This window comes from Rhinoraja longicauda, chromosome 19, assembly GCF_053455715.1.
Source record: "Rhinoraja longicauda isolate Sanriku21f chromosome 19, sRhiLon1.1, whole genome shotgun sequence".
NCBI classification, from domain to species: Eukaryota; Metazoa; Chordata; class Chondrichthyes; order Rajiformes; family Arhynchobatidae; genus Rhinoraja; species Rhinoraja longicauda.
Window position 1 is genome coordinate 8,852,390 of NC_135971.1, and position 23,275 is coordinate 8,875,664.

At 46.7% G+C, this 23,275-nt stretch overlaps 1 protein-coding gene across 1 annotated transcript in view; it reads right to left on the reverse strand.

Moving 5' to 3' along the window:
• Positions 1 to 272: 272 nt before the first annotated feature.
• LOC144602806 (uncharacterized) overlaps positions 273 to 23,275 on the reverse strand; it is a 92,082-nt gene continuing 69,079 nt past the window's right edge. Inside the window, 1 exon segment of the mRNA XM_078415930.1 lies at positions 273 to 826. Within this exon segment, the coding sequence (XP_078272056.1) occupies positions 273 to 826 (554 nt within the window).

The window sequence follows — 23,275 nt, forward strand, 5'->3', positions numbered from 1 at the left end:
AAAATTAAATGGTTCGACCAAGATACAGGCACTGACATTAACAATTTGACATTGACATTAACACATTGCATTTGCAATTCTTTGATGTCGATACAAAAGGAAGTGGTCACATAACGTAACAGGCGAGTCCATTTTGGTTTATCTCCCCCCCCCCCATCCCCCATTCCCCCCCCCCCATCCCCCCCCCCCCCCTTTGCCCATGCCTGCCTGTAAGTTAATGAAGGTGTGGAAAACTTGAAAGGCAGGCTACTACAGAGGCAAGACCTGGGTGCTCAACGCCAATACAGTTTGGACTGGCAAATCTTCAGCGGCTCGGAGCTCTCCCCGTGGCCACTCAAGCAGGGGCTGAAGAAAGGGTAGAGTTTCTCGGTGAAAAGGTCGGTGAAGGTGTGGAGGTGCGACATGTTGTCCGCGTTGTAGAACGACACCTGGCCGCCCTCGTAGTCCAGGTACACCCCGATCTTCCTGGGCTTGGCGCCCGGGCGGAGGCGGGTGCGGGGCAGAGAGCCAGCTTTGTAATCGTTGCCGTTCCTGAGCCAGACGATCCAGTAGCCGGCCTGCGGGACGGCGGTGATATCCCCTTTCCTGTTGACGGACTCCTTCACCACCCCGACGTCCCACTCCGTGCTCTCCCCCACCCCTATCTCCCAGTAGTGCCTCCCCGACACGAATCCTTCCGAGCCCAGAACACACAGAGAGGGATTGAACCTCTCTGGTGTGTCGGGTAGTTGCTGTTGCTTGTTGGCGTAGCACACGCTGGTCAGGTCGTCCGAGACGATTAGCCAAGAGTACGCCGTCTTCGGGTTCAACTTCACGGAAGCCGGGACTGATGCCGAATGTGGGAGAGAGAGAGAGCGAGAGAGAGAGCAAAAAAACACAACAGGGAATAAATATTGTAGTTACAATATTATACTTGTAGTTACCGGCCATTTTAATGGGGGTGTGCAGGACATGTTTTTTGCTTTTAACGCACCGAGTTAGGCTTGTATACACTGGAATTTAGAAGGATGAGGGGGGATCTTATTGAAACATATAAGATAATTAGGGGATTGGACACATTAGAGGCAGGAAACATGTTCCCAATGTTGGGGGAGTCCAGAACAAGGGGCCACAGTTTAAGAATAAGGGATAGGCCATTTAGAACGGAGATGAGGAAGAACTTTTTCAGTCAGAGAGTGGTGAAGGTGTGGAATTCTCTGCCTCAGAAGGCAGCAGAGGCCAGTTCGTTGGATGCTTTCAAGAGAGAGCTGGATAGAGCTCTTAAGGATAGCGGAGTGAGGGGGTATGGGGAGAAGGCAGGAACGGGGTACTGATTGAGAGTGATCAGCCATGATCGCAGTGAATGGCGGTGCTGGCTCGAAGGGCTGAATGGCCTACTCCTGCACCTATTGTCTATTGTCTATTGAACGGTTGAAAGTTACGCACTGCAGTTGGTGGTGTGTCAGAAGGAACTGCAGATGCAGGTTTAAACCGAAGAGAGACACAAAATGTTGGAGTAACTCAGCGGGGCGGGCAGCATCTCTGGAGAGAAGGAAAGGGTGACGTTTCGGGTCGAGACCCTCCTTCCCTCGACGCGAAAAGTCAGCCATGATCACATTGAATGGCGGTGCTGGCTCGAAGAGCCGAATGGCCTCCTCCTGCACCTATTGTCTATTATTATCTAATAGACAATTGACAATTTTTAGATTTAGATTTGGAGATACAGCGCGGAAACAGGCCCTTCGGCCACATCTAACTCCCTCTTGAATATAGCCAATGTACTGGCCTCAACTACCTTCTGTGGCAGAGAATTCCACAGATTCACCACTCTGTGTGAAAAAAAACTTTCTCAGGACCTTCATGCCGTTCTTACCCACGCCGGGCAACATGTCCCAGCTACACTAGTCCCACCTGCCTGCGTTTGGTCCATATCCCCCCAAACCTGTCCTTTCCATGTACCTGTCCAACTGCTTCTTAAACGTTGGGATAGTCCCAGCCTCAACTACCTCCTCTGGCAGCTTGTTCCATACACCCACCACCTTTTGTGCGAAAACGTTACCCCTCAGATTCCTATTAAATCGTTTCCCCTTCACCTTAATTCTCTGTCCTCTGGTCGCCGATACACCTACTCTGGGCAAGAGACTCTGTGCATCTACCCGATCTATTCCTCTCATCATTATATACGTCTCTAGAATACTGCCCCTCATCCTCCTGCGCTCCAAGAAACAGAGTCCCAGCCTACTCAACCTCTGCCTATAGCTCTGACCCTCTAACCCTGGCAACATCCTCGTAAACCTTCTCTGCGCCCTATCAATCTTGACAACAACTTTTCAATACCACGGTGCCCAGAGCTGAACACAATACTCTAAATGCGGCCTTACCAACGCCTTTTACAACTGCAACATGACCTTCCAACTTTTATACTCAATACTCTGACTGACGAAAGACAATGTGCCAATGTCCTTTTTGACCACTCGATCTACCTTCAGTGACCTATGCACCTGCGCTCCTAGATCCGCAGCTGGCCATTTGATCAAGATCCCACAGCAATATTTCTCAACCATCTTCACTGTCTGCAAAACCACCCACTTTCGTATCATCTGCAAGCTTGCTAGTTAATAGACAATAGACAATAGACAATAGGTGCAGGAGTAGGCCATTCAGCCCTTCGAGCCAGCACCGCCATTCAATGCGATCATGGCTGATCACTCTCAATCAGTACCCCGTTCCTGCCTTCTCCCCATACCCCCTCACTCCGCTATCCTTAAGAGCTCTATCCAGCTCTCTCTTGAAAGCATCCAACGAACTGGCCTCCACTGCCTTCTGAGGCAGAGAATTCCACACCTTCACCACCCTCTGACTGAAAAAGTTCTTCCTCATCTCCGTTCTAAATGGCCTACCCCTTATTCTCAAACTGTGGCCCCTTGTTCTGGACTCCCCCAACATTGGGAACATGTTATCTGCCTCTAATGTGTCCAATCCCCTAATTATCTTATATGTTTCAATAAGATCCCCCCTCATCCTTCTAAATTCCAGTGTATACAAGCCCAATCGCTCCAGCCTTTCAACATACGACAGTCCCGCCATTCCGGGAATTAACCTAGTGAACCTACGCTGCACGCCCTCCATAGCAAGAATATCCTTCCTCAAATTTGGAGACCAAAACTGCACACGGTACTCCAGGTGCGGTCTCACCAGGGCCCGGTACAACTGTAGAAGGACCTCTTTGCTCCTATACTCAACTCCTCTTGTTACGAAGGCCAACATTCCATTGGCTTTCTTCACTGCCTGCTGAACCTGCATGCTTCCTTTCATTGACTGATGCACTGGGACACCCAGATCTCGTTGAACTCCCCCTCCTCCTAACTTGACACCATTCAGATAATAATCTGCCTTTCTATTCTTACTTTCAAAGTGAATAACCTCACACTTATCTACATTAAACTGCATCTGCCATGTATCCGCCCACTCACACAACCTGTCCAAGTCACCCTGCAGCCTTATTGCATCTTCCTCACAATTCACACTACCCCCCAACTTAGTATCATCTGCAAATTTGCTAATGGTACTTTTAATCCCTTCGTCTAAGTCATTAATGTATATCGTAAATAGCTGGGGTCCCAGCAACGAACCTTGCGGTACCCCACTGGTCACTGCCTGCCATTCCGAAAGGGACCCATTTATCCCCACTCTTTGCTTTCTGTCTGTCAACCAATTTTCTATCCATGTCAGTACCCTACCCCCAATACCATGTGCCCTAATTTTGCCCACTAATCTCCTATGTGGGGCCTTGTCGAAGGCTTTCTGAAAGTCGAGGTACACCACATCCACTGACTCTCCCTTGTCAATTTTCCTAGTTACATCCTCAAAAAATTCCAGTAGATTTGTCAAGCATGATTTCCCCTTCGTAAATCCAGGCTGACTCGGAATGATCCCGTTACTGCTATCCAAATGCTCAGCAATTTCGTCTTTTATAATTGACTCCAGCATCTTCCCCACCACTGATGTCAGACTAACTGGTCTATAATTACCCGTTTTCTCTCTCCCTCCTTTCTTAAAAAGTGGGATAACATTTGCTATCCTCCAATCCACAGGAACTGATCCTGAATCTATAGAACATTGAAAAATGATCTCCAATGCTTCCACTATTTCTAGAGCCACCTCCTTAAGTACCCTGGGATGCAGACCATCAGGCCCTGGGGATTTATCAGCCTTCAGTCCCATCAGTCTACCCAAAACCATTTCCTGCCTAATGTGGATTTCCTTCAGTTCCTCCATCACCCTAGGTTCTCCGGCCCCTAGAACATTTGGGAGATTGTGTGTATCTTCCTCAGTGAAGACAGATCCAAAGTAACGGTTTAACTCGTCTGCCATTTCTTTGTTCCCCATAATAAATTCCCCTGCTTCTGTCTTCAAGGGACCCACATTTGCCTTGACTATTTTTTTCCTCTTCACGTACCTAAAAAAACTTTTGCTATCCTCCTTTATATTATTGGCTAGTTTACCCTCGTACCTCATCTTTTCTCCCCGTATTGCCTTTTTAGTTAACTTTTGTTGCTCTTTAAAAGAGTCCCAATCCTCTGTCTTCCCACTCTTCTTTGCTATGTTATACTTCCTCTCCTTAATTTTTATGCTGTCCCTGACTTCCCTTGTCAGCCACAGGTGTCTCTTACTCCCCTTACAGTCTTTCCACCTCTTTGGAATAAATTGATCCTGCAACCTCTGCATTATTCCCAGGAATACCTGCCATTGCTGTTCTACCGTCTTCCCTGCTAGGGCCTCCTTCCAATCAATTTTGGCCAGCTCCTGCCTCATGCCTCTGTAATCCCCTTTGCTATACTGTAATACCGACACTTCCGATTTTCCCTTCTGCCTTTCCATTTGCAGAGTAAAACTTATCATGTTGTGATCACTGCCTCCTAATGGCTCTTTTACCTCTAGTCCCCTTATCAGATCAGGATCATTACACAACACTAAATCCAGAATTGCCTTCTCCCTGGTAGGCTCCAGTACAAGCTGTTCTAAGAATCCATCTCGAAGGCACTCTACAAACTCTCTTTCCTGGGGTCCATTTCCAACCTGATTTTCCCAGTCTACCTGCATGTTGAAATCTCCCATAACCACCGTAGCATTACATTTTTGACACGCCAATTTTATCTCCTGATTCAACTTGCACCCTATGTCGAGGCTACTGTTTGGGGGCCTATAGATAACTCCCATTAGGGTCTTTTTACCCTTACAATTTCTCATTTCTATCCATACTGATTCAACATCTCCTGATTCTATGTCACCCCTTGCAAGGGAATGAATATCATTCCTTACCATCAGAGCAACCCCACCCCCTCTGCCCACCTGTCTGTCTTTTCTATACGTTGTGTACCCCTGAATATTCAGTTCCCAGCCCTGGTCCTCTTGTAGCCATGTCTCAGTGATCCCTACAACATCATACTTGCCCATGACTAACTGAGCCTCAAGCTCATCCACTTTATTTTTTATACTACGCGCATTTAAGTACAACACTTTAACTTCTGTATTTACCTCCCCTCTCACATCGTTCACAATTGGCCCTGCCCTTAATTTCTTTTCCGCTCTAGAACTTCTGTTCCCATTCTTCCGAGAGTCTTTTGCAATATCTCCTGTATTCCCTTTTACCTCATCTTCATATTCACAATTTGTTAACCCCTCCCCCCCACTACTTAGTTTAAAGCCACAGGTGTCACACTAGCAAACCTGCCTGCCAGAATGTTTGTCCCCCTGCTGTTAAGATGCAACCCGTCCCTTTTGTACAAGTCACCCCTAGCCCAGAAGAGATCCCAGTGGTCCAGAAATCTAAATCCCTGCTCTCTGCACCAGCCCCTCAGCCATAAATTCATACCCTCTATCTCTCTGTTCCTGGCCTCACCAGCACGAGGTACCGGTAGCAGTCCAGAGATAACTACCTTCGACGTCCTACTTCTCAGTGCTTTTCCCAACTCTCTAAACTCCCGCTGTAGCACCTCCTTCCTCTTCCGCCCGACGTCATTCGTGCCCACGTGCACAACGACTTCAGGTTGATCGCCTTCCCTCACTAGGATTTTCTGAAGCCGGTCTGTGATGTGTTGAACCCTGGCACCAGGGAGGCAACAGACCATCCTCAAGTCCCTCCTGCTGCCACAGAATCTTCTGTCCGTCCCTCGGACTATGGACTCACCGACCACTATGGCTCTTCCAGACTTCGGTCTCCCCTGTCGAGTATCCTTGCCAACAGGTCCGCCACTCGGACTGGAAACGTCTTCTGCCCCGACAGTTCCCAAGAGGGTATACCTATTTGCAATAGGCACAGCCACTGGGGTCTCCTGTAGTCCACGTACACGTCCACTCCCCCCTGAAACAGTCTCCCACCTTCGCTCGACCTGGACCCTTGGCGTGACAGCGTCACAATAGGTCCTGTCGAGGAAACTCTCGCATTCCCGGATGGCCCTGAGGTCATCCAACTGCCTCTTCAACTCCACCACACGTCCCTTCAGGAGCTGCACCTGGACACAGTTCTTGCAGGTGTAGCTCCCAGAAGCTCCAGCGACGTCCCTGTCTTCCCACATCCTGCAGGAAACACACCGCACCAACTTTTCCGCCATTACCTTGTGCCTATAACCAGCTCTGGCTTAAAACAATTGTATCCTCCTCACCTCAGCCTCCTCGCCGAAGACTCGCAGCCAAAGACTCGCACTTTTCTCACTGGGCTGCACCCGAACAGGGCTGCACCCTTTTGCAAGTATTGCTTATATCACCAATTAAATTGCCTGATTGTCCAATTTACCTGACTTCTCACTTAAACTAGCACTTACTTTTCTTCTGCCTGTTCAACTGTGATTAGCACTTACTTTACTGCTCAGCCAACGGGCGTCCTTGCTCTGCTCCCGGACAACATCCATTTTCCCCACCTTTTCAAAAATATTCCCTGTTGCAATCTTAAAGCAAAAGTTATCCTTTCCATTATAAAAATATCATATACAATGTTAATCCAGTCATCCACATTAGGTTTTCCAGGTTTCAACCACTTCCTAGTAATAGCTTTCCTGCTGGCAGCACTTAAGATCTGGAAAAGATACTTATCTTTAATAGAAGCTTTTTGTACCGGTAAAGCACCAAAATATAAAAACTCAAATTTAAATGGAATATCCATATAAAAAACTTTTTGTAAAACTTTATGAATCTCCTGCCAAAATGGGATCCCTGATACACAAGACCAAAATATGTGAAAATGGTTTGCCTCAAGGCACCCACATTGTCGCCAGCATGAAGAGGAATTTGTGTAATGCCTTTTTTGAACTGGTGTAATAAAAAACCTAATAAGGGTTTTCCAGCAAAACACCCGCCAAACATTTGAACTTGAAGTTTTCCATTGTATCTCACATAAGCTCTCCCAGGTTTCTTCCGTTAGAACCAGATTACCTTCCCTTTCCCATTTCTGTTTTACATACAGTGAGTTGCCTTTTCTCTGCCCTAAACCCTTGTATAATTTTGAGATGGTTTTCTGTTTTGAGCCTCCATGGTAAGCATCAATAAATACATTTAACAAAATATTATCCCATTTTACTTCTGCACATTCCTTTTGTATTTGATCTATATAATGGCGAATTTGAAGGTATCTATAGAAATCATCATTATTCAAACCAAATTGCCTCTTCAGATTCTCAAAGCTGTTCATAGACCCCTTATGTAAAAATGTGCAATATGATGTCAAACCTTGAGAACTCCATCTTTTAAAACTAGTGTCCTGTCTTTTTGGTACAAAATCTGGATCAAACGTGCACCATCTCAAAACCTTCACAGCATCCCTCAGATGATTTGGGGTAACGACCTTATTCCATACCTTAAGTGATAATCGAATGCATGAGTTTCCCAAATTAATTAACTTATTTGTTAACTCCTTATCTCCGATTGCAGCCTGAATCGGAAATTCCTCTGTTATAGCAATCTCAATCTCCTTCCATCTAGCACAATAGTCGGGGTTGCACCAATAAATTAATGTTCTCAGCTGAGCAGCTGCATAATAGTCTTTCAAGCACGGGAGTGCAATCCCACCTTTATTTTTGGTCAGTTGTAACCCCTGGTATCTGATTCTTGGTCTTTGTCCCTGCCAAATATACCTCGAGATTTGTTTATCCCATTCTTGAAATTGTTGGTCTGATATATCTAGTGGAAGTGATTGAAAGAGATACAACAGCCTCGGTAACATAACCATTTTGACCGATTCAATACGAGATCCAAAATTAAGATAAGGTATTAGGTCCCACCTCCTAATGTCTTCCCTGATCTTATTGTTCAATGGGAGGTAGTTAAGCAAGTGCAGTTTAGTCAGATCTATTGGAATGTTTATTCCCAGATATCTCATGGATTCAGCATCCCACCTCAAATTAAACTTTTCCCTTACTTTTACTGAGGGGCTATATTTGAAACTAAGAATTTGTGTTTTGATAACATTTAACTTATAGCCAGAGAAGGATCCATATCGTTCCAAAACATAAAATAACTGTAACAAAGACTGTCCAGGGTCTGACAAATACACCAATACGTCATCGGCAAATAAAGAAATCTTTTGTTCCCCTCCTTTCATTACTATTCCTTTGATATTATTATTCTGGATAATCCACTGACTCAAAGGTTCGATAAAAACCGCAAATAAAAGGGGGCTGATTGGACATCCCTGTCTTGTTCCTCTTTCTAGCAAAAATGGTTTTGAAACTACTCCGTTAATTTTAATTCTTGCACTTGGGCTATCATAAAGAGTCTGTATTGTTTTAATAAAAGTATTGTGAAATCCAAATCTATCTAAAACTCTAAGCAAAAAAGACCAATTTACACAATCAAAAGCTTTTTCAGCATCTAACCCCACCAGGACTGCTTCTAAGTTAAAATTTGTTATGTGGTCAATTATGTGCAATGTCCTTCTAATGTTGTCTTGGGTTTGTCTCCCTCGAACAAACCCTGTCTGATCCAGGCTAATAATTTGTGGTAGCAAACACTCTAATCGTTTGGCTAGTATGTGAGTAAAAATTTTGTAATCCTGATTGAGTACGCTCACTGGCCTAAAATTACTGCATACAGATTTATCTTTTCCCTCTTTCGGAATCAATGAGATTACCGCCTCCTTCCAGGAGGGGGGTATTACGTTCTCTTTGAGAACCCAATTGAAAGTACGTTGTAACGTAGGAACCAATGAGTCCACCATTACCCGGTACCATTCTGAAGGGAACCCGTCTGGGCCCGGGGCCTTATTTGGTTTAAGATGTACTATAGCAGACCTAACTTCTTTCTCTGTTATTTCAGCTACAAGGGACTTACTCTGTTCACTGGTCAATTTTGGCAAATGAATCTCATTAAAGAAATCCTCCATTTTCTCCCCACTGATTTGAGGTTGTAAATATAATCTTTTGAAATATATATCAAAACAATTTTGTATTTCCTTCAATTTATAGTGTGTAAAATTAGTTACAGGGTGTTTTATTTTATGAATTGTGTTCTCTGCCTGTTGTTTTTTTAGTTTATTGGCTAATAATTTACTGGCTTTTCCTCCCCCATCATAATATTTCTGTTTTACAAAAATCAACTTTTTTTCTATATCTTTTGTATAAATATCATTTATTTCATTCTTCTTCTTCACAAGTAGTTCTCGGATTTTTTGATCATTTGTATCCTTATGGTTTTGTTCCAGTTGTTTCAGTTCCACTTGCAGCCGATCTAACTTTTCATGTCTAGCTTTCTTTATGTGAGCACTGTATCCTATTATCTTGCCCCGAAGCACCGCTTTACATGCATCCCACAGTATCAGAGGTGAAACTTCGTCATTGTCATTTAGTTCCAGATACTCTGTAATATCATTCTTAATCTGTTCTTTCATATGAGTCAGTACATATGTATTTAATCTCCATAAAGTGTCTCTTTGATACCGATCAAGAAGTAGTTTTAAATACACAGGACTATGATCTGAAAGGTCCATGCTCCCCACCTCGCAGCTTACAACCCTATGAAGGTCTTTTCCAAAGGTAAGAAAATAACCAATCCGAGAATATGCCAAATGTGGATTAGAAAAATATGTGTAGTCTCGTTTTGACAAATTTAGTTCTCTCCATACATCAATTAATCCAATATCCTTCATTGCCAAATTAATTATTTTATTTATCAATTTCGGCTGAGCTATATGAACATTTGAAGAGTCCAGTTTAGGATTTAATCTAACATTAAGATCCCCCCCACAGATTAATACTCCCTGGGTTTCAGATATTATCAAATCAAACACTTGTTTAAAAAATTTCCAATCCGAGGAGCGTAAATAGTTAACAGAGTAACCAATGAGCCGCCTAAATTATCTCTCATGAAGATATATCTCCCCTCTGGATCTCTCTTTTCAAAGGTGGGATCAAAACTTATATTGCTAGAGATTAATATTGCCACCCCCCTCCTATGACCAGCACGATATGATGAGGAGTACTGATGTTTAAAGCCCAGTCGTTTTAGTTTAGCATGCTCTGTTTCAGACAGGTGTGTTTCTTGTAGAAAGGCCACCTCAACTCTATCTCTCTTTATTTTGGTTAATATCTTGCTTCTCTTAATAGGATTGATAAGGCCATTCACATTATAAGTTACTATTTTAACTGATTGCATTTAGTGTCCGATAAGTAGAAGAAATAAAAGTATATAAACCATACCAGCTCCAGTATCCATGCACGAAACAGCCCCCAAAAAACAACTACAGGACAAAAACACAATAATAACACTAAAGTAAATAAACGGACTTCCAACTGTGGGGTCCTGATTTTGACCCTATTAAAGCCCTGATGGTGAGAGGGCTTTGAGATGTTGCCTCTCCCCCTGACAGGTGGGAGAGGGCCGTCTTCTAACGGTGGCTCTTCCGTTCCAAAGCTGTCCATCTATCCGGCTACCCGGATAGAAGAGTCCACAGCACAGAGTCTGCCTTGTTGAAGGTACACAACGACCTGCTTCTCGCCATCGACACCGGCGACTGTGCAATCCTGCTCCTTCTCGACCTCAGCGCAGCATTCGATACAGTGGACCACACCATCCTTATTGACCGTCTCCGGTACGCGGTTGGCATTGATGGCACTGCCCTGAGCTGGTTCGCTTCGTACCTCAAAGATAGGAGTTTCGCCATCAACATAGGCAGTTATTCCTCTACTCCAGCTAGCCTCTCCTGCGGAGTTCCACAAGGCTCAATCCTAGGCCCCATTCTCTTCTCTCTATACATGCTCCCCCTTGGCCAAATCATTCAAAGGCACGGCATTTCTTTCCACTGCTATGCCGATGACACTCAGCTTTACCTCCCCCTGAAACCCAACAACCAGTCAAATTTAAACAGCCTCTCACACTGCCTTGAGGACATAAAATGTTGGATGGCACAGAACTTCCTCCAATTAAATGAGAGCAAGTCTGAGGTCATCCTATTCGGCCCCCCCGACTCCATCAAATTGATAACAGGCAGTCTTGGAACCCTATCCTGCCTAGTCAAACCGCATGTCAAAAACCTCGGCATGATATTTGACTCTGCATTAAAATTTGATAAGCAAGTCAACGCTGTGGTAAAAGCCAGCTTCTTCCAACTTCGAACCATAGCTAAAATCAAACCTTTCCTCAAATTCGACGACACAGAAAAAATCATTCACGCTTTCATTTCCTCCCGCCTAGACTACTGCAACTCCCTATACACTGGGATCAGCCAATCTTCCCTGTCCCGCCTGCAACTGGTCCAAAACGCCGCAGCGAGACTCCTGACGGGTACCCGTAAAAGGGACCACATCACCCCGATTCTGGCCTCTCTCCACTGGCTCCCTGTACGGTACAGAATCAACTTCAAGCTCCTCCTGTTCACGTATAAAGCCCTAAATGGACACTCCCCCCCCTACATCAAAAATCTTCTAACCCCCCTCTCTAACTCCAGGTCCCTCAGATCGGCCGACTTGGGGCTATTCACTATCCCACGGTCTAGGCTTAAACTCAGGGGTGACCGCGCTTTTGCGGTTGCAGCTCCTAGACTGTGGAACAGCATCCCTTTCCCGATCAGAACTGCCCCCTCCATCGACTCCTTTAAGTCCAGGCTCAAAACATATTTCTACTCCCTAGCGTTTGAGGCTCATTGAGGAGGCGCTGTGAACTGTTTGCGTACTACTGTATGTTTTCATTTTTTTTTCTATTGGAACCTAATCAAATGTACAGCACTTTGGTCAACGTGGGTTGTTTTTAAATGTGCTATACAAATAAAATTGACTTGACTTGACTTGACTTGACTTGACATATACGTAATATCCGTGTTCATAGCCTCTTCCATGCTCGTTTAATGTAACGAGTAAAAACAAGGCCTTAAAGTCTGTCCTCCGATGGGAGACGGGTCCTGAAACTCCCCAACATCAAAACTCGACTCACCCGCTTCCTTTGGTCACCTCTGCCGTTCGAACCTTTCGGTTCAGTCATTATCCCGAGTCCTGGCGTCTAAAAGCCTGTACCTTTTCCTTGAAATCCACTTTCCTGACCGTTCTCTCCCGGTTCCCCGGTCTCCCGGCACTATGCCACGTGAGATGCTGGATCCGCTCCAAAAGGGACTCCGGGTGTTTGATGACCGACACCGGGAGTCCCCTCTTCGCCATATCCTCCGTCGCCTCCTCCGCCGATCCATATACCACTGTTCCCTCCTGGTAGAAAACTCTTAACTTGGCCGGAAATGGAGTTTGAAATCTGATTTTCTTCTCCTTCAGGATTCCTTTCGCTTCAGTGTATTCCCTCCGGTTTTTTAACACATCTGGCGCATAATCGTGATCCAGGTTAACTCTCTTCTCGAGGTATTGAAATCCTCTATTCTGCCAGGCCAGTCTAAGCAGCTCCTCTTTCATCCTGTAACTTGACAACTTGGCCACCATGGACCTCGGTCGGGCATCCCCGGGCGGCTTCGACATCAGAGCTCGGTGCGCTCTCTCTACCCGTAGTTTAAAGGCGGCCGGAAGCCCCAGTCCTTCCCTCAACAAACTTTCCACAAAATCCACCATTGACGGGGAGTTCTCCTCTGCTCCCTCTTTAACTCCATGAATTTGGATATTTTCATGTCTGTAGCGGCTCTCTATATCCGTCAATTTGGCATCTAGGTATATTTGGAGTTGCAGCAACTCCGTCACCACGTCCTCTGCCACCTGTAGCCTGTTTTCAGCCGCGTCAATCCTCTCTTCCGCCTCCCCGATTCTGGTGTTCGTCTTAGTAATTTCTTCCCGAATTCTGTTCAGCTGCTCACTATTGTCCTTTCTAAACTCTCTCAACTCTTTCAATATGAGGCTGAGGTCCGCTCTCTCTCGTTCCTCATCTGGGTGCATTTGCTTATCATCGTCCTCCCTTGCACTGCTAGCTGAGGAGGCTCGGCTAGACCCCTCCCCCTCACCGTCAAAAAACTCGATTTGAGTTGACTTTTTACTCTTTCCTCTAGGCATAATCCTGACCCACAATATTTACGAAACTGCCACAAAAGTTTTGGAAATATTCGAGTTGTAGTGGGTAAATATTAACTCAAAATGTCGGGAGCTCTTACCCTAATCTGCCATCTCGTGGCTCGTTCAACCGGAAGTCCCAGTCTTTCATCATAAGTCCCAGTCTTTCATCATACGTCTGTCCCGCCATCCCGGAAATTAACCTGATGAACCTACGCTGCACTCTGGCAATAGCAATAATGTCCTTCCTCAAATTAGGAGACCAAACTTGCACACAATACTCCTCCAGGTGTGGTCTCGCCAGGGCCCTGTACAACTGCAGCAGGACCTCCTTGCTCAACTCAAATCCTCTCGTAATGAAGGCAACATCCCATTGCCTTTCTTATTGGTTGTTGGACAGTTACCGGGGCGTAGCGGGGTGAGGGTGTGAGGGGGAGGGGTCGTGGTCGGGGGCTTAGGTCGAGAGAACGAGCAGATTTGGACACCGTCCGGAGAGCAGCGCCGGTGACAAGAACGCAATCTAGGAGGATGAGGAAAAGGCGAAAGAAACAAGGAGGCGGACAAGCTGAAGAAGGGTCCCAATCTGAAACCTCGTCTGTCCAGTTCCCTCTACAGACGCTGTCCGACTCACTGAGTTACTCCAGCACTTTGTCTTTTGTTGAAGATTCCAGCATCTGCAGTCTCTTGTGACTACAAAGACACCGAGCTCCGATTTCCTCTTTAACTTGGGATAATAAATGCTTTTGATATTAGCGTTAATTATCCTTTCAGATCGAAAGCCGCGCTGAACTACTGCCCTATCTCATAGGTGACGCTCGGACGATCCTTGATCGGACTTCATCCAGTCTGAAGAAGGGTCTCGACCCGAAACGTCACCCATTCCTTCTCTCCTGAGATGCTGCCTGACCCGCTGAGTTACTCTAGCATTTTGTGTTTACATTCGATTTAAACCAGCATCTGCAGTTTTTATTTCCTACACTTGATCGGACTTTGTTGGCTTTAACTTGGACTAAAGGTTATTCCCTTATCATGTTCATCTGCAACTGAACCAGCCTCTCACCAACTGGAAAGTGGCCCTGAACGACCATTTGCCTCTTTGGAGACCCTCGGACTTTCTTTAATCGGACTTTACTGGACTTTATCTTGCACTAAACGTTATTCTCTTTATCGTTTACGTGTGCACTGTGAATTGCTCGATTGTAATCATGTGCAGTCTTTACCTAAGAACACTGAGGACGTCTGGTCTACCCCAACAGCTGCTGACGACATTCTACTGCTGCACCATAGAGAGCAACCTAACACATGGCATCCCTGTGTGGTACCTCAGCTGCACGGAGGCAGAAAGGAAAGCTCTTCAGCGAGTAGTCCATAGTGCTCAGAGGACCATCGGAACACAGCTACCAGCCTTGGAGGGCATCTACAACACACGATGCCTCAGAAAAGCCACCAGCTTCCACAAAGGCTCTTCACACCCCTGCAACAGTCTGTTCGAACTTCTACCATCGGGCAGACGATACAAGGCCTTCTACGCCCGCACCTCCAGACTCAGGAACAGCTTCATCCCCAGGGCCATAGCTGCTATGAACCGGCCCTGCTGAGCCGGATGGTCACATCGCACAGTGAACCGGCACAGATCTACTTGCACTTTATTCTGTTTTAAAACTGTTACAATTTGTCTCGTTGGGCAGTTGTTGTTTAAATTATTTCATCGTATGAGAGGCGCATTCCCAATCTCGTTGTACCCCTGTACAATGACTGCAAAGATATATTGTATTGTATTGCAAGATAATATAAGAAAATAACTGCAGATGTTGGTACAAATCGATTTTTTCACAAAATGCTGGTGTAACTCAGTAGGTCAGGCAGCATCTCGGGAGAGAAGGAATGGGTGACGTTTCGGGTCGAGACCCTTCTTCAGACTGATGTCAGGGGGGCGGGACAAATGAGGGATATAGGTGGAGACAGGAAGATAGAGGGAGATCTGGGAAGGGGGAGGGGAAGTGAGGGACAGAGGGACTATCTAAAGTTGGAGATGTAATGTTAAAATTGTACAGGGCATTGGTGAGGCCGAATCTGGAGTATGGTGTGCAGTTCTGGTGGCCAAATTATAGGAAGGATGTCGACAAAATGGAGAGGGTACAGAGGAGATTTACTAGAATGTTGCCTGGGTTTCAGCACTTAAGCTACAGAGAGGTTGAACAGGTTGGGTCTTTATTCTTTGGAGCGTAGAAGGTTGAGGGGGGACTTGATAGAGGTTTTTAAAATTTGAAGAGGGACGGACAGAGTTGACGTGGGTAGGCTTTTCCCTTTGAGAGTGGGGAAGATTCCAACAAGGGGACATAGCTTCAGAATTGAGGGACAAAAGTTTAGGGGTAACATGAGGGGTAACTTCTTTACTCAGAGGGTGGTGGCTGTATGGAATGGGCTTCCGGTGGAAGTGGTGGAGGCAGGCTCGATTTTATTATTTAAGAGTAAATTGGATAGGTATATGGATCAGAGGGGATTAAAAGGTTATAGTCTGAGAGCAGGTAGATGAGACTAGGTCAGAGAGAGTGGTCGGCATGGACTGGTAGGGCCGAACGGGCCTGTTTCCATGCTGTAGTTGTTATTATGGTTATATGGTTATAAGTCGACGTTCATACCACTGGGCTGCAAACTGCCCAGGCGAAATATGAGGTGCTGTTCGTCCAATTTCCGGTGGGCCCCACTATGGCACTGGAGGAGGCCCATGACAGAAAGGTCAGACTGGGAATGGGAGGGGGATTTGAAGTGCTCGGCCACCGGGAGATCAGTTTTGTTAATGCGGACCAAGCGCAGGTGTTCAGCGAAGCGATCGCCGAGCCTGCGCTTGGTTTCGCCGATGTAAATAAGTTGACATCTAGAGCAGTGGATGCAATAGATGAGGTTGGAGGAGGTGCAGGTGAACCTTTGTCTCACCTGGAAAGACTGTTTGGGTCCTAGCATGGAGTTGAGGGGGGAGGTAAAGGGACAGGTGTTGCATCTCGTGCGGTTGCAGGGGAAAGTGCCTGGGGTTGGGGTGGTTTGGGTAGGAAGGGATGAGTGGACCAGGGAGTTACGGAGGGAACGGTCTCTGCGGAACGCAGAGAGGGGAGGGGATGGGAAGATATGGCCAGTGGTGGGGTCCCATTGTAGGTGACGGAAATGTTGGTGGATGATATGTTGGATCCGTTGGCTGGTGGGGTGGAAGGTGAGAACGAGGGGGATTCTGTCCTTGTTGCGAGTGGGGGGAGGGGGAGCAAGAGCGGAGCTGCGGGATGTAGAAGAGACCCTAGTGAAAGCCTCATCGATAGTGGAGGAGGGGAAGCCCCGTTTCCTGAAGAACGAGGACATCTCTGATGCCCTAGTGTGAAACACCTCATCCCGGGCGTAGATGCCGCGTAGACGGAGGAATTGGGAGTAGGGGATAGACTTTTTGCAGGGGACCGGGTGGGAAGAAATGTAGTCCAGATAGCTGTGCGAGTCGGTGGGTATATAGTAAATGTCAGTCACTAGTCTGTCTCCTGTGATGGAGATGGTGAGCTCCAGAAACAGGAGGGAGATGTCGGAGATAGTCCAGGTATATTTAAGTGAAGGAGAGATATCGGAGGTCCTTCCTTCCCGCTGCTGTGAGACTGCACAAACAGCACTGCTCCCACCAGACCAGTCAACAGTTAAGGAATACACAGTAAACTGATCACAATTTATACGTCTTTATTTTTATTGATAATGAATGTCTCCTGTTATTCACTTTGCTGCTGCAACACTGTAAATTTCCACGGTGTGGGACAATTAAATGAATTTATTTATTATCATTATTATTATTATTATTATCATCACAGGCGGCAGTCTAGGAATTTTATGGTCATCGATTCCCAGAACAGACTTGTTTAACATCTAAAAGAACCGAGGTGATTTAACTATATTCCCGGTGCTGGTGAAGGATTGATAGAATTTGTTAATTACTGACACGGAGCGGAACCGGAGCAGATTCTCAGCCACTGGTTTACATCCCAGATCCCGAAGGAAGGATAAAGTTTTTCCGTGAATTTATTCCCGGTGAAGGAGTGGAGATGGGACTTGGTGCCCGCGTCATAAAATGAAACTGTCCCGGACTCGTAACTGAGATAAACTCCCACCCTCCCGGGGATGGGACGGGCGGGGAGACGGGATCGAGGGGAGGTGAATGCAACAAACACGTCATCCCCCCGCCAGATGCTCCAGACTCCAACGGTCGGTGTGTCCTCTCCCTTCCTCTCCACAGACTCTGCGGCGACTCCCAGACTCCAGTACTCACTCCCCGCCACCTCCACCTCCCAGTAATGTCTCCCCGATGTGAATCCCTCCGATCCCAGCACACACGGCCAGTGTGTAAACCTCTTCCCGGTGTCAGGGAGACTCCTCCGGGTCCAGGTCCGTCTCACCCTCTTCCGATCCTCAGACACCTCGAGCTGCGCATGCGCTGTTTCCACATCCAGGGTGACGGAGACTGGGGGGAGAAGCAGAGAATCAGAGAGTCCCCGGGGGTCGGGGGGAGACTCGGGCAGCGCGGCCCCGGGACCGGGGGAGAGGCCGCTCGGCCTCAGGCACAGGCGAGCGGACAACTGAAAATTTGTCCGGAGTTTTCTTTTCCCCTCCCCCTACCACGTAAGATGGACAACAGAAATCCTTCCCGGATCATGTCTCCCGAGGTAGAGGCGAGAGTTGGGGTATGTCGTGGGCAAGCAGATGCAATTGGGAGAGAGGAGGTAGGAGAAATGGTGGGCAGATGGGTGTGCCGGCGTGATATTGAGTGAAAATGGAGGCTTGATTGGCGGGACAGTTGAGGAGTTAAATGTCTACTGGAGGTAATTAAAAATCAGGTCGTTATATTTTGGTAATACAGGGGGAAAGATGTGACTGTGCTGGAGAGATTGCAAAGGAGATTCACCGGGAAGTTGCCTCCATTGGTTGCCTCCATGCTGATATGTCGTGGGCAAGCAGATGGAATTGGGAGAGAGGAGATAGGAGAAATGGTGGGCGGATGGGTGTGCGGGCGTGATATTGAGTGCTTTTGCTTATGGTGGTGAAAATGGGGGCTAGATTGGCGGGGCAGTTGAGGAGTTAAATGTTTACTGGAGGTAATTAGAAATGAGGAAAGATGTGACTGTGCTTGAGAGAGTGCAAAGGAGATTCACCATTGGAGGACTTGAATAATGCTGATTTGGAGAACTGGGAGAACTTTACAAGTTTACGAGAGACAGAGAGGGGGTAGTTAGTCAGATTCAGTTCCCCATCTTAATGGTATCAAAAACAAGGTTATTGGTTTAAAGTGAGAGGAAGGAGTTTTAAAGAAGACTAGACCAAGTGGGCCCAAACCTCTACTGCGTTGGTGCAGCACCATCTCCTCTGCCCCCCCTTCCCCTTCCCTCCTCCAACCCTCTCCCTCCACGAACCCTCCCTTCCCCTCCCTCCTTTCCCTCCCCCCTACTCCATCCCCCTCAACCCCCTCCCTCCCTAGGAGATAGATTTAAACTTAAAAATGTGAATAACTTTAAATATATAGCACTGATTTCAATGAAACTCCTTCCATTAGCACCAAAGGGACGACGGTGAGTAAGTTGGGCCTAAAATTGTCGCGCGATCGTGTACCGTTTTGGCTGTAGTTCAGGAACAAACAAACAAACAAGCGAGAGTTTTAGTATATAGATGTGAGGGATAAATCTCTTGCACAGAGAGTAGTTGATACCTGGAACATGCTCCCGTTGTAGGAGGTGGCATCTATTGTCTATTGTCCATACAATTCCACTCTGCGAAAAGGGTTCTGACTGTCAACCCTGTCTATGCCTCTCATAATTTAAAATAATTATAACCATGTAACCATATAACAATTACAGCATGGAAACAGGCCCGTTCGGCCCTACCAGTCCACGCCGACCACTTTCTCTGACCTAGTCTCATCTACCTGCTCTCAGACCATAACCCTCCAATCCCCTCCTATCCATATACCTATCCAATTTACTCTTAAATAATAAAATCGAGCCTGCCTCCACCACTTCCACCGGAAGCTCATTCCACACAGCCACCACCCTCTGAGTAAAGAAGTTACCCCTCATGTTACCCCTAAACTTTTGTCCCTTAATTCTGAAGTTACGTCCCCTTGTTGGAATCTTCCCCACTCTCAAAGGGAAAAGTCTACCCACGTCAACTCTGTCCGTCCCTCTTAAAATTTTTAAAACCTCTATCAAATCCCCCCTCAAATCCCTACGCTCCAAAGAATAAAGACCCAACCTGTTCAACCTCTCTCTGTAGCTTAAGTGCTGAAACCCAGGCAACATTCTAGTAAATCTCCTCTGTACCCTCTCCATTTTGTCGACATCCTTCCTATAATTTGGCGACCAGAACTGCACACCATACTCCATATTCGGCCTCACCAATGCCCTGTACAATTTCAACATTACATCCTAACTTCTATATTCGATGCTCTGATTTATAAAGGCAAGCATACCAAACGCCTTCTTCACCACCCTATCCACATGAGATTCCACCTTCAGGGAACAATGCACAGTTATTCCCAGATCCCTCTGTTCCACTGCATTCCTCAATTCCCTACCATTTACCCTGTACGTCCTATTTTGATTTGTCCTACCAAAATGCAGCACCTCACACTTATCAGCATTAAACTCCATCTGCCATCTTTCAGCCCACCCTTCCAAAAGGCCCAAGTCTCTCTGTAGACTTTGAAAATCTACTTCATTATTAACTACACCACCTATCTTAGTATCATCTGCATACTTACTAATCCAATTTGCCACACCATCATCCAGATCATTAATGTAAATGACAAACAACAGTGGACCCAACACAGATCCTTGGGGTACTCCACTAGACACTAGCCTCCAACCTGACATACAGTTGTCAACCATTACCCTCTGGTATCTCCCATTCAGCCATTGTTGAATCCATCTTGCAACCTCACTATTAATACCCAACGATTTAACCTTCTTAATCAACCATCCATGTGGAACCTTGTCAATTATATCAGTTTCCCCTCAGCCTTTGACAAGCACATGTATCTGACCTCTCCTCATAACTAATGCCCTCTAATCCAGGCAGCATTCTGGAAAATCTCTTCTGCACATTTCCCAAGGCATCCACATTCTTCCTGCAAAGGGACGACCAGAACTGCACAAAATACTCCAAATTATGCCTAAGTCCCCGTGACCTGCGTGGGTTTTCTCCGAGATCTTCGGTTTCCTCCCACACTCCAAAGACGTACAGGTATGTAGGTTAATTTGACTGGGTAAATGTAAAAATTGTCCCGAGTGTGTGTAGGATAGTGTTAATGTGCGGGGATCGCTGGGCGGCGCGGACTTGGTGGGCCGAAAAGGCCTGTTTCCGCGCTGTATCTGAAATATGAAATAATATGAATGTCCTGTAAAGGTGAAACATAATTTCCTGACTCTTAGCGTATGTTACTACAGAGTCTGTGGGTTACTCAAGTAAATATATTCATTGTGTCTAAAGATTATCAATTCCAGTTCACAGTGGGAACGTAAATTGAGGAGGTTGTGCCCACGAACAGGATTTTTTCCTTGTGAATGTGTTTAAGGGTATCTATGTCAGGCCGATGAAACTGTGCGTGCTGTTCCGAGACTAGATCTTGGTCCGAGATCTATCCAGTCTCGTTCTTACAAAGCATCAGTGTGGGGTTTGAGAAAGTCTGTGCGGCTCAAGGGTCCAACAGGGGGCAGACCTGAGTCAACCAGAGTCAACGATAGTTAGGCAGGGCCCATGGCACAGATCTGCACAGGACACCCTCGTATCCTCATGGCAATACTGCTCATTCATTGTTCATTATAATTTTATTCCGTTACTTCCAATTTCCCGGCTACCGTGGTAGAATTCAAACTCATAGATCAGCGTGTTTCTGCGGTGTGGGTGGGTCGGGATGCATTGGTTCATCCATCAGGCTGGGTATTTGTTATATCTGCCTAACCTGTGATCTAGTAGTGGGTGACTGCATTGTTCGAGGTACGGACAGTAGATTCTGTGGCGGCAGGTGGGACTCAAGGATGGTCTGTTGCCTCCCTGGTGCCAGGGTTCAAGACATTACGGAGTGGCTTCAGAACATCCTAGCAAGGGAAGGCGATCAACCGGACATAGTTGTGCACACGGGCAGATTTCTAGACCACTGGGATCTCTTCTGGGGTAGGGGTGACCTGTACAAAAGGGACGGGTTACACCTTAACAGCAGGGGGACCAACATTCTGGCAGGCAGGTTTGCTAGTGCTACAAGTGTGGCTGCTGTTCATTGACTTTAGTTCAGCATTCAACACAATAGTCCCCAGCAGACTGGTTGAGAAGCTGCTGGAACTGGGGCTTAGCACCCCTCTGTGTGCCTGGGTCCTGGACTTTCTCACTGCCAGGCCCCAAGTGGTCAGGATGGGGGAACACACATCTAGCTCCCTCACCCTGAACATAGGATCCCCCCAGGGCTGCGTCCTTAGCCCCCTACTGTACTCCCTGTACACACATGACTGTAGGGCCAGGTTCAGCTCAAACTCCATCATCAAGTTTGCTGATGACACTGTGGTGGTGGGCCGGATCTCCAACAACGATGAGAAGGCCTACCGGGAGGAGGTGGCTGATCTGGCACTCTGGTGTCAGGACAATAGCCTCCTCTTGAATGTCACTAAAACAAAGGAGCTGATTGTGGACTTCAGAAGGGCTAAACATCCAAGGACGTACACGCCACTGGAGATAAATGGGTCTATTGTGGATAGGGTGAGCAGTTTCAAATACTTGGGAGTCCGCATCGCAGAGGATCTGACGTGGGCAACGCACATTGCCGCACTGGTGGGTAAGGCTAAGCAGCGCCTTTACCACCTTAGACAACTGAGGAAATTCAGAGTGTCGCTGAGGATCCTTCATTGCTTCTACTCTGGGGCTGTAGAGAGCATCCTGTCCGGCAACATTACAGTCTGGTTTGGGAACAGCTCTGCCCAGGACAGGATGGCCCTGCAGAGAGTAGTGCGTTCGGCAGAACGCACCATGGGAACTACACTCGTCCCCCTGCAGGACCTATACATCAGGAGGTGCAGATCCAGAGCAAGCAAGATCATGAGGGACCCCTGCCACCCCAGTAACGGACTGTTCCAGATGCTACGGTCAGGCAAACGCCTCCGCTGTCACGCTGTGAAAACGGAGAGGATGAGACGGAGCTTCTTCCCACAGGCCATCAGGACTGTCAACTTTGATAACCCCAGAGACTAAATTTTTGTCGGCACTTTTTGTGCTATGTTTAGTAACTTATTAACTTTATTTATATGCTGTAACTGTAATTATTTTTGTGCACAACCCGCAGGCATTGCCACTTTCATTTCACTGCACATCGAGTATGTGTATGTGACAAATAAATTTGACTTGACTTGACTTGACTTGACTTGACTTGACTAAACTAAGTAGTGGGGGGGGGAGGGGTTGACAAACTGGGAATATGAAGATGGAGTTAACGGGGAAGCGAATAGAGCAGAAATTGCAAAGGACTCTCGAATGAATGGGAAGGGAAGTTCCTGAAGGGGTAAGAGAGTACGGTCAGGGCCAATTGTCACCGGTGTGAGAGGAGAGGTGAATACCGAAATTAAAGTGTTGTATTTAAATGCGCGAAGTATAAAAAATAAAGTGGATGAGCTTGAGGCACAGTTAGACATTGGCAAGTATGATGTCTTGGGAATCACTGAGACATGGCTACAAGAGGGCCAGGGCTGGGAACTGAATATTCAGGGGTACACAACGTATAGAAAAGACACAGGTGGGCAGATGGGGTGGGGTCACTCTGTTGGTGAGGAATGATA